General features: G+C 48.0%; 1 protein-coding gene across 1 annotated transcript in view; it reads left to right on the plus strand.

The window, feature by feature from the left end:
* STAB2 (stabilin 2) overlaps positions 1 to 15,235 on the plus strand; it is a 165,556-nt gene that overhangs the window by 59,752 nt on the left and 90,569 nt on the right. The window contains exons 16-23 of the mRNA XM_082850111.1: positions 1,022 to 1,075; positions 1,360 to 1,440; positions 3,755 to 3,907; positions 5,934 to 5,996; positions 8,603 to 8,689; positions 9,764 to 9,850; positions 11,319 to 11,430; positions 13,898 to 14,078. Coding sequence (XP_082706237.1) covers positions 1,022 to 1,075; positions 1,360 to 1,440; positions 3,755 to 3,907; positions 5,934 to 5,996; positions 8,603 to 8,689; positions 9,764 to 9,850; positions 11,319 to 11,430; positions 13,898 to 14,078 — 818 coding nt within the window. The remainder of the gene's footprint in view (positions 1 to 1,021; positions 1,076 to 1,359; positions 1,441 to 3,754; positions 3,908 to 5,933; positions 5,997 to 8,602; positions 8,690 to 9,763; positions 9,851 to 11,318; positions 11,431 to 13,897; positions 14,079 to 15,235) is intronic.

Genomic DNA, 15,235 nt, shown 5'->3' on the forward strand with positions numbered 1-15,235 from the left:
CCCAGCTCTGATTCAGCTGGGAGATTACAGACATACCACAGCCGACCGCCACTGCTGCTGCCGTCTTCTACCAGAGAGAGAGGCCCTGTGTTCCTCAATTCCATACACTGTCTCCAGGGCACCCGTATGGGGACTGTTCATCCTGCTTAGAGTCCCAAGACTCTCTTTTTTTCTCCACTGCTGCTTCTGTTTCCTGAAACATGAGAAACCCTCGAAAGGGCCTCGATGGCGAGATGAACATGTACCATGAGAACACAGAAGGAGAAAGAGCCCTGGCCAGATATTCCTAACAAGGACTGTATGTTCCTAAATAACCAGTACATGGTCTAACAAGCGCATGGTTATTTAGAGAGAGTGAAACAGAATCATAAACTGAGGCTGTCTTAGAAAACCTGGAATGTGGCCTTAGACATGGAGAGAGGTGATGGAGCAAGGTGACTGAGAGCTTGAGTGACTTCTTCGGCTTGTATCCTAAGTTAGCTTTGTGACCTTGGACATGGCTTTAAAACTCAGTGTTCTCACACATGTAATGAGTCAATAGTATCCCCACTTCACAGGGCTGTTGGGAGGCTTAAATGACATGTGCATATAATGTTTTCAGAATAGCCCCTGCCATAAAGTAAAAATTTGAGGGCTTCCCTGGTGGCGCAGCGGTTGAGAGTCCGCCTGCCGATGCAGGGGACAGGGGTTCGTGCCCCGGTCCGAGAAGATCCCACATGCCGCGGAGCGGCTGGGCCCGTGAGCCATGGCCGCTGAGCCTGCACGTCCGGAGCCTGTGCTCCGCAACGGGAGAGGCCACAACAGTGAGAGGCCCGCATACCGCAAAAAAAAAAAAAAAAATTTGGTGAATGTTAGCTGTTTGGGGGATGGGGCTGTTCTCACCCTGGACTTCCCAGTAGAGGAATTATGGGTCATTTATTTTTCTTGACCAAGTGTCCAAAGTCATTTGAGGAAGTTTGAACAAGAGAGGGAAATCTGTGTTTTCCTCAGTGACTAAAGAAGTATTTTGATTCCATTGCAGGGATCTCGGAAGCTTCTGGAACTCGTCAGATACCATGTTGTCCCTTTTACTCAGGTCAGCCCCACTTTTCTCTAGTATTTTTTCCTTGCTTTCAAGATATATGACCTTAAATTCCAATATTTTAGTGCTAGAGAACGTGTGACAGTTGTTCTTTATCTGGTGCTCTGAGCACACGCTGAGCAGTGAATAATGAGCCTGTCATCAAAGAAATCTTCCAAGCCACCAAAACGCATGACCTCAAAGCTCCTGTCACTTATTTCATAAGCTTTCAAGCTATTTTTTCCAGCGAGGATTTGGGTGCCGCTCTCAGTGTCTCTATTGTTCTCTTGTTCTTGCAGCTAGAAGTGGCTGCCCTCATTTCGACCCCTCACGTTAGGAGCATGGCCAACCAGATCATACGGTTTAACACAACCAACAACGTAGGTGAAAACTCTACTGCTGACGTCATTGCTCAAACGCATTTTTCTCTGCTTATGATTGTTCATTGGTTATGCTACCTCGACACCAATTCACAGGCTTCGACTCTTTATGATTATTTCATTCATTTGTTATGTCTTTCAGCAAATACCTACTGAGCAACTCCATGTGTGAGTCTGAACTAGAAGCCAAGAATAAAGCAGTGAAAAAAACAGGCTTACATCCCAGCAAGGAAAACAACTTTAAGCAACTAATTAGTGACCAGTTAATTATTTAATTACAGTTATAAACAGGGGCCCCAAGAGGAAGTTAAGAGGGCTGTGGGAGCTCACAGCGGAAGGAGACCAAGCAGATCTGGGAATCTAGAAGTCCTCAGTCAGGAGAGGATGCTTTGGCCAAGCTTCAAACGATGAGTAATGTGAACTTGGGCAGAGATGAGTAGAAGAGAGTTCCAGGCAGAAGGGAGAGCAGGTGCAAAGGCCCTGAGGTGGGAGGGAACATGATTTATATAAGAAACTCAAACTTTGAGTTTATGTAAGAAACTCAAAGTATTATTCTGCTAACTTCTCAGGGTTGTAATATCAGCAGAAATATGGCAGCATAGAGATTATGTCTCCTGTTGATTCCCTTTGGATTGTGATGATGATGCCCTGTCATCCTTTCAGCAAGGTCCTGTTTGTTTGGGTTTTATTTGTTTGTTTTGTTTTGGTTTTTTGGCCAAGCTGCACAGCTTGTGGGATCTTAGTTCCCCAACCAGGGATTGAACCCAGGCCCACGGCCGTGAAAGCACTGAGTCCTAACCACTGGACTACCAGGGAATTCTCTCAGCAAGTTTCTGTTGAGTGCCTCAGATGTGTCAGACACCATTCTAGGCCCTCAAGGTTGGACCAGTAAGCAAACAGATAAAAGTCCCCGGTTGCCTGGAACTTTCGTTCTAGTACATAGGACAATAGACAATAAGTGAGTTAAATATATCATATATCAGAGAGTAGTATGTGCTGAGGCAAAAAAAACAGCAAAGCAAGGATGGGAACTAGAAAGTGGGAGTGGGGCTGATGTTTCAGATAAAGTGTCTAAGAAATCCTCATGGAGAAGAAAATATGTGAGCAAAGACCTGGTGGAAATGAAGGAACAGGCAATGTGAATAGCTGGGGAAAGAGCATTCCAGAGACAGGAAACAGTGAAAAAGTGCGAAGCAAGGCGCACGCTGATCGGGTTGGGGAACAGCAAGGTCCTCGGGGCCAGAACAGAGGGAGGAAAGGAGAGAGGTAGGAGGAGGACAAGGCGGTAGGAGGGAGGAGAGGTGGCGTCAGGTCACACATGGCCTAAGAACTTGGGGTCAGGATGTAGGTTCTTACTCTGAATGAGATAAAAAGCCATTAGAGGATTTTGAGCAGTGGAATGACGTGATCAGACATACGTTTTGGGAGACTGGTTGGGAGGTGAACGTAATAACTCAGAGAAGAATGGTGGTGACTAGTGGGGAGACAGGCCGAGGTGTGAGGAAGGCTCAAGGAAGTACTGTGCAACACGGGGCATAGAGCCAATATTTTCTAATAACTGTAAATAGAAAGTAACCTTTAGAAACGGTATAAAAAATTTTTTTTAACATATAAAATAAGAATGATGGTGACTCAGAGCAGGGTAGTAGCAGAGACATGGTAAGAAGTGGTTGAATTCTGAAGATATTTTGAAAGGCAGACCCACAGAAGGTGCTGATGGATTGGATGGGGGATGAGGAAGGAGGAAGCCAAAGATGACTCCCGAGCTTCTGATTGGAGCCTCCGGAAGGATGGTGCTGCCATTAATATTGCTGGGGGAGCAGATTTGGGAGGAAAGTAGAGATCAGAATTCTTTGCTGATTGGTTCATTTTCTGCTCCCTCGCCTACAGCATAAGCGGGAACCTGTCTGGGCTTGTTCCCTGGTATCTCCCCAGACCCTAAAGCAGAGTCTAGTACAAGGCCACTAAATGTATCTGGATGAACGGATCCCCATTTCACCACAGGGATAAAACAGTTTGCCCAAGGTCTCGTAGCAAACATATTGCAGAGCTGGAATAGTTATGCCTCTTCCCCAGTCCGGCACCGGCAAGGACCATATCCGCAAGGATATCCTTGCTTGGAGTCCGTCAAGAATTCATTCAACAGGTTCATCTTTCCCTGTCAGCCAAGCCCTTCTAATCACAGTCTTCCACTCAGTGGAAAGTTAAGTGAAGTTGAAGCCTCTTTCGAGAGGTCGCCGCCATTCAGCTCTGCCCAGGGACCTCTGGCGCTCCTCAGTACAGAAGGATGAAAGATGCCGTTGCTTCCTTCCAGGGACAGATTCTGGCAAATGATGTGGCAATGGAAGAAATGGAGGTCGTCGCCAAAAACGGCCGGATTTACACACTGACTGGAGTCCTCATTCCTCCCTCCATCGTCCCAATCCTGCCCCACCGATGTGATGAAACAAAGAGAGAGATGAAACTGGTAAGAAAACTAGGAAGCTCCACGAGGACCCTGAACAGCCCCACAGAGCAGACCGTTCTCTCCTCACAATTCTGAGGGAGCTGACGAGGAGAGTTTCACACTTGAGCCTCGTTCGGGAGGCCTTTCCATCTTTGTGAAGAGGCAGGAGGGTCGGAGGTCGTATCTCCTCAAACGTGAACCAAAGTTCCTGGGGGAATTTCCAAACTGATAGTTGCTACCCTGGTATATTCGTTTTCTAGAGCTGCCGTAACAAGTTACCACAGACCAAGTGGCTTAAAGCAACAAAAATGTATTCTCTCGCAGTTCTGGAAGCTACAAGTCCAAAATCAAGGTTTCCTGTTTCCATTGCAACTTTTTGGCTCAGCTGCTTTTAATCAGAGCAACTAAAACTCAACAAGATTTTGAACAACCAGGAACAGAGCAACCCTGCAACAAGGCAGGGAGTTAGGGCTGCCCTTGTCCTCCAGACGTCCTTCCCTGAACTTGAACGGCAGCTGCTCGGGGAGGGGTGGGGCGGGGAGCTCTGAACAAGTCTAATTATTGACTCCTCTTGAGTCTTTTCTGCAGGTCGTTCAAGAACTTGTTCTCCATCTCCCCAAAGAAAAGAATTAAGATGTGGGTTTCAGCCACAACCAAAAAAATTTTGGTTAAATAAGAAGGGCTTCCCAATAGCTGCCTTAGACTGAGGTCTTCTTTTACTGTTTTCTCTGGGTTTAAAGTCAAATGAGTCTGCTCTGTGTGGTTTAGGGTGGTTTCCATTGGGTCTATTAAAAGTACAAATGGGGCTTCCCTGGTGGCGCAGTGGTTGAGAGTCCGCCTGCCGATGCAGGGGACACGGGTTCGTGCCCCGGTCCGGGAAGATCCCGCATGCCGCGGAGCGGCTGGGCCCGTGAGCCATGGCCACTGAGCCTGCGCATCCGGAGCCTGTGCTCCGCAACGGGAGAGGCCGCAACAGTGAGAGGCCCGCGTACCGCAAAAAAAAAAAAAAAAAAAAAAAAAAGGACAAATGTATTCTCTGGAAAGTATTGAGAACTAGTAAACAGTAGAAGCAGCCGGTCTCTTCTGGAAGTCTCAGTTTTCAGCACACTGAACCCATAGCTGCCTTTGGGCATGTATGTTTGAATCTCAGAGGCTTCATTAATAAGTCTCTGTACTAGTTAGGGTCCCTGAAGGAAGCAGAATTTATACCAAGGGTTCAAATTAAGAGACTTTAATGAAGAAGCTGCTACAGAGGAGTGGGCAGGGCTGAGGAAGCAAACACATGATGCCGGGCATCCAAGGAGAAGCTCTGGCAGGAAACCATTACCACCAGAGTGTCAATGGTGGGGAGGGGGTGGAGTTACCTGAACCCGGTGAGAGTAGGGAGAATGGAAGAAGAGGTATCCATCAGCAGCTGTAGGAACGGTGCTCGAGCAGAGAGGGAGCAGGAGAGAAATACCTTGACCTCGTTCTCCCCCTACCCACCAATATACTGCTGGTACCTCACCGAGACCAGCTGGAAACTGGCAAGGGGCCCCAAGAGACCATCCTTCAAGGTTTACCTGCTGGAGCACAGAGCACAGTAGAGAAGGTCAGAGAATAGATCTGGAGCGATTTGGAGACACGCACCCCTTTTCTTCCTCCTGAATTCAGAACCAATGGAGGAAGAAGCCCAGGAGACTGAAAGGCAGAGAGTCAATGTTCAGCCTCGTTACTGCTAAGCTAATTGGAGAACAGGGACTTGAGTGTGTGGTCAATGCCAGTACTACATCCCTGGCACAGGTGGGCAACTGCAGTGTCGCCTCAGACCGGAAGCCTGAGGCCTGTCGGACCCTGAAAGAGGATGAGGAAGGGGCTGCTCTGAGCGGGCCCACTTCCTTCTCCCAGATTCCTTCTCTCTGGTGAGGAGGCAGTAGGGGCGGGGAGAGAGGCCAAGAGTGGTACACTAGTGGGACCCCTTCACAGGGAGGATGCATGAGGCCAGACACGTGGCCCGCCCCTCCTTCTTACAGACACGCCTGTACTGACCTGCAGTCTTTCCTTCCAGGGCACTTGTGTGAGCTGTTCCCTGGTGTATTGGAGCAAATGCCCTGCCGACTCTGAGCCCACAGTGAGTGTGACAGCTTCAGGGAAGCACACGTCACCCAGGCAACCCCGCTGGTGTGGTTTCTCATCCTTTCCATCTTCCCCTCTTAAAAGATATTCGTTCCGACTGGGGTAACGTAAAGTTAGCTCTTAGCCTACTATATCTGGGGGGATGGTAGAAAGACAGCCCCCAGATCTGGGTTTGAGTCCTTGCTCGTTTATCCAAGGTAAGTTGCTTCACATATTTACTCTGATTTTCTTATCCGCAAATGGTAATAATAATAACAACAACAACAACAGTAGCAGCAGCAGCAGCAGCACAGATAAAACTCCAAGTGCAACGCCTGAATCAAATAGCCACTCAGTAAATGTTCCCTCTCTACTTGCCCTATGAAATAAAACCCAGTGTTTGCATAAGAGAGGCAAAGCTCTACCCTCACCCTCTTGCGGTCTCTGGCTGGACCTGAGAATTAAGTTGACATAAGACAAATTAACAGGAGAAAAGCACAGGTTTTTACACATACATAAGAGCTTCCATAGGAGAATGAAGACCTGGAGAAACAGCAAAACCCGAGTGTTTATATAGTATGTTGAGCAAAGACAGGTAACTGTGGAAAAGTAACTAAAATGTGAAATATATTTCACAATAGATACCTACATCAAATCATTATTACTATGTTGTACATCTTAAACTTATACAAGTTTTTTGTATCTGCTATATTTCAAGTGCCTTTAGCACAAAATAATCCATATGCCAAAGTGGCACATGTGGGTGTGGCATGTTCTGCTACCCTTCATTTGTATCTGCTCTTCCCAAGCATCATTCTGGAGAGAAATACAAGAAATATCAAGAAAAATGACACTAGGACCATCAAAACCTTGTCAAGCTTGATAGAATCCTGCACACGTCTATTGAGGATTATAGATCTGGTTCAGGGAGCATAGAGATGAATAAGATATTGCTTTGTTTTGTTTTGGTCTTGGGAAGCTCTAATCTAAAAAGGAAAACAGGTAATTTTTCTTGGCATAATTTATATGCCAAGTAAATACTCTACTGGTAGCAAAAGCAACGTGTTCTAAGGTAAGATTGGTGATAGAAATTCCTGCCTCTAACTTCATCCTAAGAAAGGACTTCCCAACCAGCCAGTTCGTTCCACACTAGAACAGATCGCTATTATAAAGAAGGTGATGAGTTGTTTTTAACACCATCCTATTGTGGAGCATTTCATAAAGAAAAACATTAAATAGGCACAGGTGTTCAGATATTTATTTTGCTCAGGGAAGCCTTCACCCCTGAGTCCTGCAGGATGCTGTCGACCAGGGAATGTGGACAGGGAGAAGGGAAGAGGAAACCGTGGTGACTGGCATCCCAGTGAGTGCTGTGTGCCAGGCATTGTTCTAAGTGCATCGTGCAGCAAACCTATGAGGGGGGCACGTTATAACCAGAGCGTAACCTGGGAACTAAGGCGAGGAAACATAAAAGCCCTCCCACAAGGTCACACAGCTGGTACACGCAGACCACGATCCTACATTGCCTCAGCCCAAAGAAGGAGGGAGAGAGGAAAGGAAAAAATGAGACCCGTGGGTCAGAGCCAACAGAACACCTAAGCTGCCCCTCCCGTGCTCCCATGGTCTATACTTGGCTAATTTTCCTGACAGCCAACAAGGGGGTTGAAGGGTCCTTCCTCATCGACCTCAGAATTCCTTTGGACATTTAAGATTTTAGGATTTTACTGCCCATGGCTTTCGCTGCTCTCTTCTTAAGTAGGAGCCTGAGATGAAGGAGTACCTCCGTATCCATTTTTATCTAACATAAAATTTGAGCCGTGGACTAAATGCTCAGCACAGAACTTGAGCTCAGCCTTTTTGTCCTATTTCACAGATGAGGCAGCTGAGGCTCACAAGACAGCATGACTTGCCTCTGCGATCCTAAAGTTAGGAGGTGGTAAGGTCCCTTCTCTCGACCTGCCACTTACTATCAGTGTTCTTAAGAAGAAGGATTTAACCCGTCCGGGCCTCAGTTTCCTCATCTATAAAAAAGGGATGAGAAAGATCCACATGGAGTTGAAGATTGATGACCTCGTACAGGCAATGCGTCTGACCCTAGTAGGTTCTCAATAAATGGTAGTTCTCCGTAATTCTGAGTGGGTATCAGAGGTTAGAGAATAGAAAGAAATCTGCCCCTACACCCCACAATTCCTAAGAGGAAAACTCAGACTCTCACTGTTTTTGTGGTGGAGCTTTGTACAAATTAGGAGGAAAATCTCTGATTGCTCCAAAATGTCTATATAGGAAGTGGTTAGGGATGGTTATTACTTGGAAGGGGAGGCTAAGCCACATCCTGGATGCACAGGAACATGTTCCCTGATTGATTAACAATGTCTTCCAGGGCATGAGAAGGGACGGAAAGGTACGTATGCCCTGCGTCGTGCAAACCCTGGCCTGTATTCTTCCAACAAGGAAACAGAGGCTTAACAGGGTGGCAGCTCCGCCTGGGCCCTATGTGTGCTCTGTGCTCTAGCGCTGACAGTAAAACAGAAGTAGATTGTCTAGTGTCTGCAGAAGCCGAGTCATGCCCAGAGGACCTCAAAGTGCAGACTGCGATGCTCTTCCTCGTTGGCTTTCTTCCAGACACTCTTCATACGCAAATGTGTCTACACCAGCCGAATCAAGAGCCTGAAGAATGGCTGTGCCAGATACTGTAATGCCACCGTGAAGGTGAGGCCTGTGTGTGGCCGGGGCCCTTAGCCAGGCCACCAGGGCCTGCACAGAAGCCCACAGGGCTGGGCGGCTCTTGGGCCCCAGGGTCTGTGAGTCACAGGTTGCCCTTGGGTTGACCCACAGGTTGACCATGTCTTCTTGCAAAGGAAGGGAAGGGCAGAGTCCCCACACAGCGGCCAGGTCACCCCCTCCCTGCATCCATTCATCCCATGGTTCCTATCACTCTTTTTTTTTTTTTTTTTTTTGCGGTACGCGGGCCTCTCACTGTTGTGGCCTCTCCCGTTGTGGAGCACAGGCTCCGGACGCGCAGGCTCGGCGGCCATGGCTCACGGGCCCACCCGCTCTGCGGCATGTGGGATCTTCCCAGACCGGGGCACGAACCCGTGTCCCCTGCATCGGCAGGCGGACTCTCAACCACCGCGCCACCAGGGAAGCCCCCTATCACTCTTAATATGGAGCCCACACCCTTGACACTACCCTGCACGGCCCACCCTCTGCAGTGTCCCTGGCCTGTCTCTCACCCTCATTTCTACCTCAGTGGGTGTGCCTTTGCCATTCCCTCCTGGAAGAATGTTCTTCCAGATTTTCTTGGGGCTGACTGACCTCTCAAGTCTCCATCCGACCCTCATCTCCTCTGTCACCGCCCAGTCCACAGTGCCCCCGCCAATCTCCCCACACCGCTGCTCCCACCTGCCACCACTTGGTAACGGCACTTTGATTTCCCGGCATTTACTGCTATCTGAAATCCTCTTTTTTTTCTTTTTAAATGTATCGTCTCTTCCCTGACTAGATGGAACACGGGCTCCGTGAGCCCAAGCCTTTATCTGTCTTGCTGTCACAGTACCAGAGCCGAGCCAGCAGCCCGGGGCAGCCCTCAGGAGATTGGTGGTGAACAGGTGGCTGAGCACAGGCCACGCCATCATCTGCAAGAGAAGAAGTCGTGCTCCTAAGGGTGGGAGGGGGCTGACACTGCTTGAGATCGTAACGGAAATTAAAATGTATTGATACTTCCTTTGAGGAACGGGCACTCTGCCTGGGATTCCAAAAGGCAACACACATTTTGTTTCTCAGATACCAAAGTGCTGCCACGGCTTCTACGGGCCCGACTGCAACCAGTGTCCAGGAGGCTTCTCGAATCCATGCTCCGGGAATGGGCAGGTGATAAAGACTGAGGCTTGCTTTTTCACAAATGCTGAGGTTGACCTGTGTTAAGTCGAAAAGTAATTTTTAAAACCACTAAACCAAGAAATGGTACAATGCCAGTCACTGTTCCCAGGGAGTAAAAGAAACAGATCAGTTGCTAAAAGAAGAGAGGGTGTCTGCAGGAGAAGGAATTTTGCCTGGGGGAGTGGCAGGGGGCAGGGTGTCCAGTGATGTCGCTTCTGGTCTGCTTTCCTACTGCTGATGGCGTGACTTTGAGCAACTCAGCAAGGCTCTCTGGACCCCAGTTTCCCCGTGTGGGAGATAGCAGGATTGGCCTGCATTGATCGCCAAGTCTTTTTAGGGCCGAGATTTTACTATTCTTAAGGGAAAAAAAAAAAAAAAAGCACTGCCCAGTGAATGCTTTCTTTAAGATTTTTTTTTTTTTTCTGTCTGCCTCGGGTCTTAGTTGCGACACTCGGGATCTTCATTACAGCGCATGGGCTTCTCTCTAGCTGTGGCGTGCAGGTTTTCTCTCTCTAGTTGTGGCACTCAGGCTCCCTGGCGCGTGGGCTCTAGTTTGTGGCACGCAGGCTCTCTAGCTGAGGTGCGCGAGCTCAGTAGTTGTGGCGCGCAGGCTTAGTTGCCCCACCGCGTGTGGGATCTTAGTTCCTGGACCAGGGATCGAACCCATGTCCCCTGCATTGGAAGGCGGATTCTTTACCACTGGACCCCCAGGGAAGTCCTGAATGCTTTTTTTAGCCCATCTGCAAAACCTATGAAATGTAAGAGCCAAAACTGAACTCACCTAGCGTGGAGGCCAGGGCTAAACATACAAAGGTATGGTTCATATGGGGAAATTATGGATCTGCACATATAAGAAATCCACCTCGAAAATATGCCTCTTTCATGGGGAAGGAAAAACTGCATGACCACCAAGTGGGGACACCACACAGGCCAGGGGGATAGGGCGAAGCTGCTACCAATTAACTACTGTACCTGGGTGGTCCGGGACCCAAGCCCAATTCTGATACATGTCAGTCAGTACAAATCTAACCTTGAAATAGCTGGGGAGATGCGGGGTAAAATGCTCACACTGAAGGGGAAGACACTGCCGTTTGGAGTCACATAGCTGCGCGTGTGAGCATCTGGAGAGAAAGGCCTGCCTTCATTCTGAAGGTCAGTGGCTTATGGGGCTGCCCCTTAAGCATTGTTTAGAGGTTCCATTTCACCACTGTGATACCCTCCCCTCCCCGACCAAATGACTTCCTCTGAAGTTCTGAATCCTGGCTCGGGACACCCATATGTCACTGTCTTAGCTTCCTACACGATATCCGCGACTCCACTTTCCACAGGGGGCCCCAAAGAGTCATTTCAAGCAGAATTGAATCTGAGTCAAAGAAGCAGGCCAGGAAACGAAAGCATCTGGGACTCCTCGCCTGGGGCGTGTTGTCCTGACGGCCGGGGGCCCTGCCTTTGTTTGCAGTGCGCCGACGGCCTCGACGGCAATGGGACATGTGTTTGCCAGGATGGCTTCCAGGGCTCCCAGTGTCAGTTCTGCTCGGACCCCAATAAATACGGACCTCGGTGTGACAAAAGTAAGTGTCGCTTCCTGAGCTGCCTTCTGCTCCTCACCCGGGGTCCCTGCAACACTGCAGTGCAGTCCTGGTATCAGGTGCCCCTTGGCTTGTGATAATACCCTTATCACAGGGTATTTCTTAAGCACTTGGGTCCCAAACAGTGCACATGCCAGGTTGCTGGGCCCCACTCACAGAGCTTTGAGATAGGAGGCCTGGGTGGTACCTGGGGATTTGCATCTCTGACAAGTTCCCTGAGATGTCAACACTGCTGGCCCAAGACCACCCTTTGAAAACCAGTCTTTTAGGGTTTCCCCACATACCTGAAGTGATTGTGGGCTCCATATCAGAAAACAGACTCCCCATCTTTCAAGCAGTCCTCTTCCATCCGCTCCTCCCTTCGCTAAATGTGCGACCTTGGGTTCGTTACTACACCTCTCTAGGCCTCAATTTCCTCATCTATAAAATGGGGATAATAATAGTAACTACCTCATAAGGTTAGTACAAGTTATAAATGGAAAGCACTTGCCTTAGAACAATGCCTAGTGCCTAGTATACACTACCAATATTATTATCTGTTATTGTTATTATTATCTATTATTGTTGGTAGTTACTGTTATGCTAAGTTCAATGATATAAATGTCCAGATGCTCATAGAACATGTAGGAAGTTCCACAACACTAGGCATTGAAAAAAAAATGCAGTTATATAATCTTAGAAAACACATTATGTTCTTAAAAATAACACCATGTGAATATTTAAGTACATAGATAGAAATATACATCTATCTATCTAAGCTAAGATTAGAACTTGATAGAAAAAAAAAAAAAATGAATAGATCAGAGCTTGCTGTGGAGTCAAACCGACCTGAAGTTCAGTCTTCACTCTGCAACTTACTGGCTCTACGACCTTGGAAGAAATCTCTTGTTGAAGCTTAACTTCCCCATTTATAAAATGAAGACAATATTGGGACCCACTTCATAGGTTGTTGATTAAGTTAGATCATAATTCAGGACGTTAGCCCAGAGCGTGCACCTAGCAAATAATCAATAAATGAAGCCATTCTTATTACTATCACTACTAACTCCACACATCCGTTACAAAACACACCACCCCTCTCCTCTCTTACTTTGTCTGATCTGCACGGCTACCTCTCAAGAAGGACGGGACACCAGAGCCCAGCAGATTTGTGGCTGCTGATCCTAGTCTGATGCTCTTTTTGCCAAATAAGGTTTCTGAGGGGAAAAAAATAGGGGTTTATTCCAAAGCCTGTTGACATAGGCATTTTTATGAGGCCAGTAGTCACGATGCCGAGGCTGGGCCAGCAGGGGTGGCTTCCCGCCCCAAAGCCTCTTGTCCAGGTCTGTTGCTGCCCACCGCCTCATGCGGGGGAGCTTCCTCTTCATTCTGGGGTCTTGTTCCTTGCTAACCAAGCCCTGACGTCCTTAAAAGTTTATGAAAAGTTTTCTTTGTTTTAAAACCAGCTGTGCTTTGCCAGCCCTCACTGTGTTTCTCTTTCCTGGACGCTGGCTCCAAGCCCCGACACAAATCCCTTTCCCATCAGTCCCTTCTGGGGCAAAACCACGCATTCCTTCATTTCTGATCACATTTAAGCCCCCAAATCCTTGCCACCTGCCTTTGAGAGTCTCCAGAATGTTCTTTTCACTTCCACATGCAGAGGAGCCTGAGGCTGATGCGCTGGCTCACGTTGCAACTTTTAAATACCTGTAATCAAAAGCAAAGTTAGCAGCTAAAGTTTAAGATGATAACAGACAGTGGAAATGCCAGTCGATATACTGATCGCCTGGTTACTCATGGTCACTAACGGAAATGGAATTTGAAGGTCTGAGTTCAAGTCCCTGTTTGGGAACTTGCCAGCAAGTCAGGCAATTTGTTTTACCTCTCTGGGCCTCTGTTTCCTCGTCTGGAAAATGGGGCTGGTAAAGTATTGGTACGTAACTCCTGAGGCTGGTGACTGAATGAGAGGCACAGGTTAAAGGCTGGCCCGACGCCTAGAACAAGGTCAGTGTGCAAATACTGGGCATGAGGTAGCATTGGTTTGCTGTGATGGAGGGTGAAGTGCAAATATATAAGCCACACATCAGAGGCTGTGCCGGCAGGAGAAATCACTTCCAGAATGTCTTCAGGAAAAGGTGAGAAATTTCCTGACTAAACTCTCCTACCATGAAGTAGGTGAAAATGGAGCTCCTTGGCCTCTTTCACACCATCACAACCCACCCTCCCCCTGCACCCCACACACAGACACACAAAGCATCCCGAAGACCAAGCTCTTCTCACCGAGAGCTGTCCTGGCACACGAGAAAGACGCTGAGAAATAGTGTCCAGAGCCTTCTGCGTCTCAGCCCCGGGTTCTGCACCTACAGGAGTGAGTGGGGGGTGAGGGGAGGGGGCCCTGTCCTCCATGACCCATGTGCCCATTGCTAAGCTTGTCCCCAAGCCCTGAACGGCCCTCTTCCTTCCCTTCCAGGGTGTCTGTGCAGTTTCGGAACGTGTGACAACAGAATTGACAGTGACGGCGCCTGTCTCCCCGGCACCTGCAGGGACGGCTCCGCCGGGAGATTCTGTCACAAGCAGACCTCAGCCTGTGGGCCCTACCTGCAGTTCTGTCACATCCATGCCACCTGCGAATACAGCAATGGGACAGCAAGGTAGGCCGGTCAGGGAGGGGGGATTGCCATCCTTAACGGCCCATGGCCACTGTGTTACCTGTAGACACACCCAACCCATATCTAAACTCTTCATAAACTAAGCCCTGTTCTCTTCAGCTGCCAGTATGGCTTTTGTGGAGAAAACCTCAGACTGAGCTGGCTTCAAAGTTTGCAGCATTCCCTGCTTTGAAACTTACCAGCTGTGTGACCTTGGGCAGTTACTTAACCTGTCTGAGCCTCACTTTTGTCATCAGTACAATAAGGGTGATGTTGCCTACCTAGCAGGGCAGTTGTGGAGATTCGAAGAACTGAATGCCAAATCATCCAGCCCCAGGGCTAGTACATCATAGGTGTTCAGTCATGGAAACTGCAGTTATTACCATCACTCATGTGAAGGAAATGAAGATTTGCCCACCAACTTTCCAACCCTTTAAAAACGCCTTTACTTCCTAAGGTCATTAGTAACTACGCCCCTGTTAAAGGCATCTTACAAGAAATTGGATCGTTGGTCACTGGATCACCATTTGTTTTCTTAATGCTATCTAACATATGAAGTGGGCATGGGGGGAACATGTCAGAGGAAATTTTCCTCTCTGGGAATATCTGGTTCAAAGGCAGTAACCATGCAAAAAATATCCTGGGAAATGCAGACAACATGTAGAATTCTTAGCCTTATTTTTGCAGCACTTTTCTTAATTTGTAATTACCTAATCATTTGCTTACCTGTTTGTGATCTGTCTCCCCCACCAGTCTGTAGGAAGCATGGGGCAGAGACGGACTTTGCTCTTCCATGGTGGTGCAATAGAAATGCATCCTCCTAAGGAGTTCGTATATACATCAGTGCATAAGGCGAAAGTCACAAGTCACCAAAATTGCCCTTAAAACCTCTTAAGGGAATTCCCTGGCAGTCCAGTGGCTGGGACTCGGCGCTCTCACTGCTGGGGCCTGGGTTCAATCCCTGGTCAGAAACTAAGATACTGCAAGCCGTGAGGCACGGCCAGAAAAAAATAAAAAGTAAATAAATAAGCAATAAATAAATTTAAAAACCTCTAATCACCCACAGGGGATCATCAACATGGGTCTGTATTTACTATATAAACTTAGGTAAATCAATGTTGAAACAGATCAATCTATTTCTTCATTTGGGGACCACCTAA

This window comes from Leucopleurus acutus (genome assembly GCF_964270905.1).
Source record: "Leucopleurus acutus genome assembly, chromosome: 11".
Taxonomy (NCBI): Eukaryota; Metazoa; Chordata; class Mammalia; order Artiodactyla; family Delphinidae; genus Leucopleurus; species Leucopleurus acutus.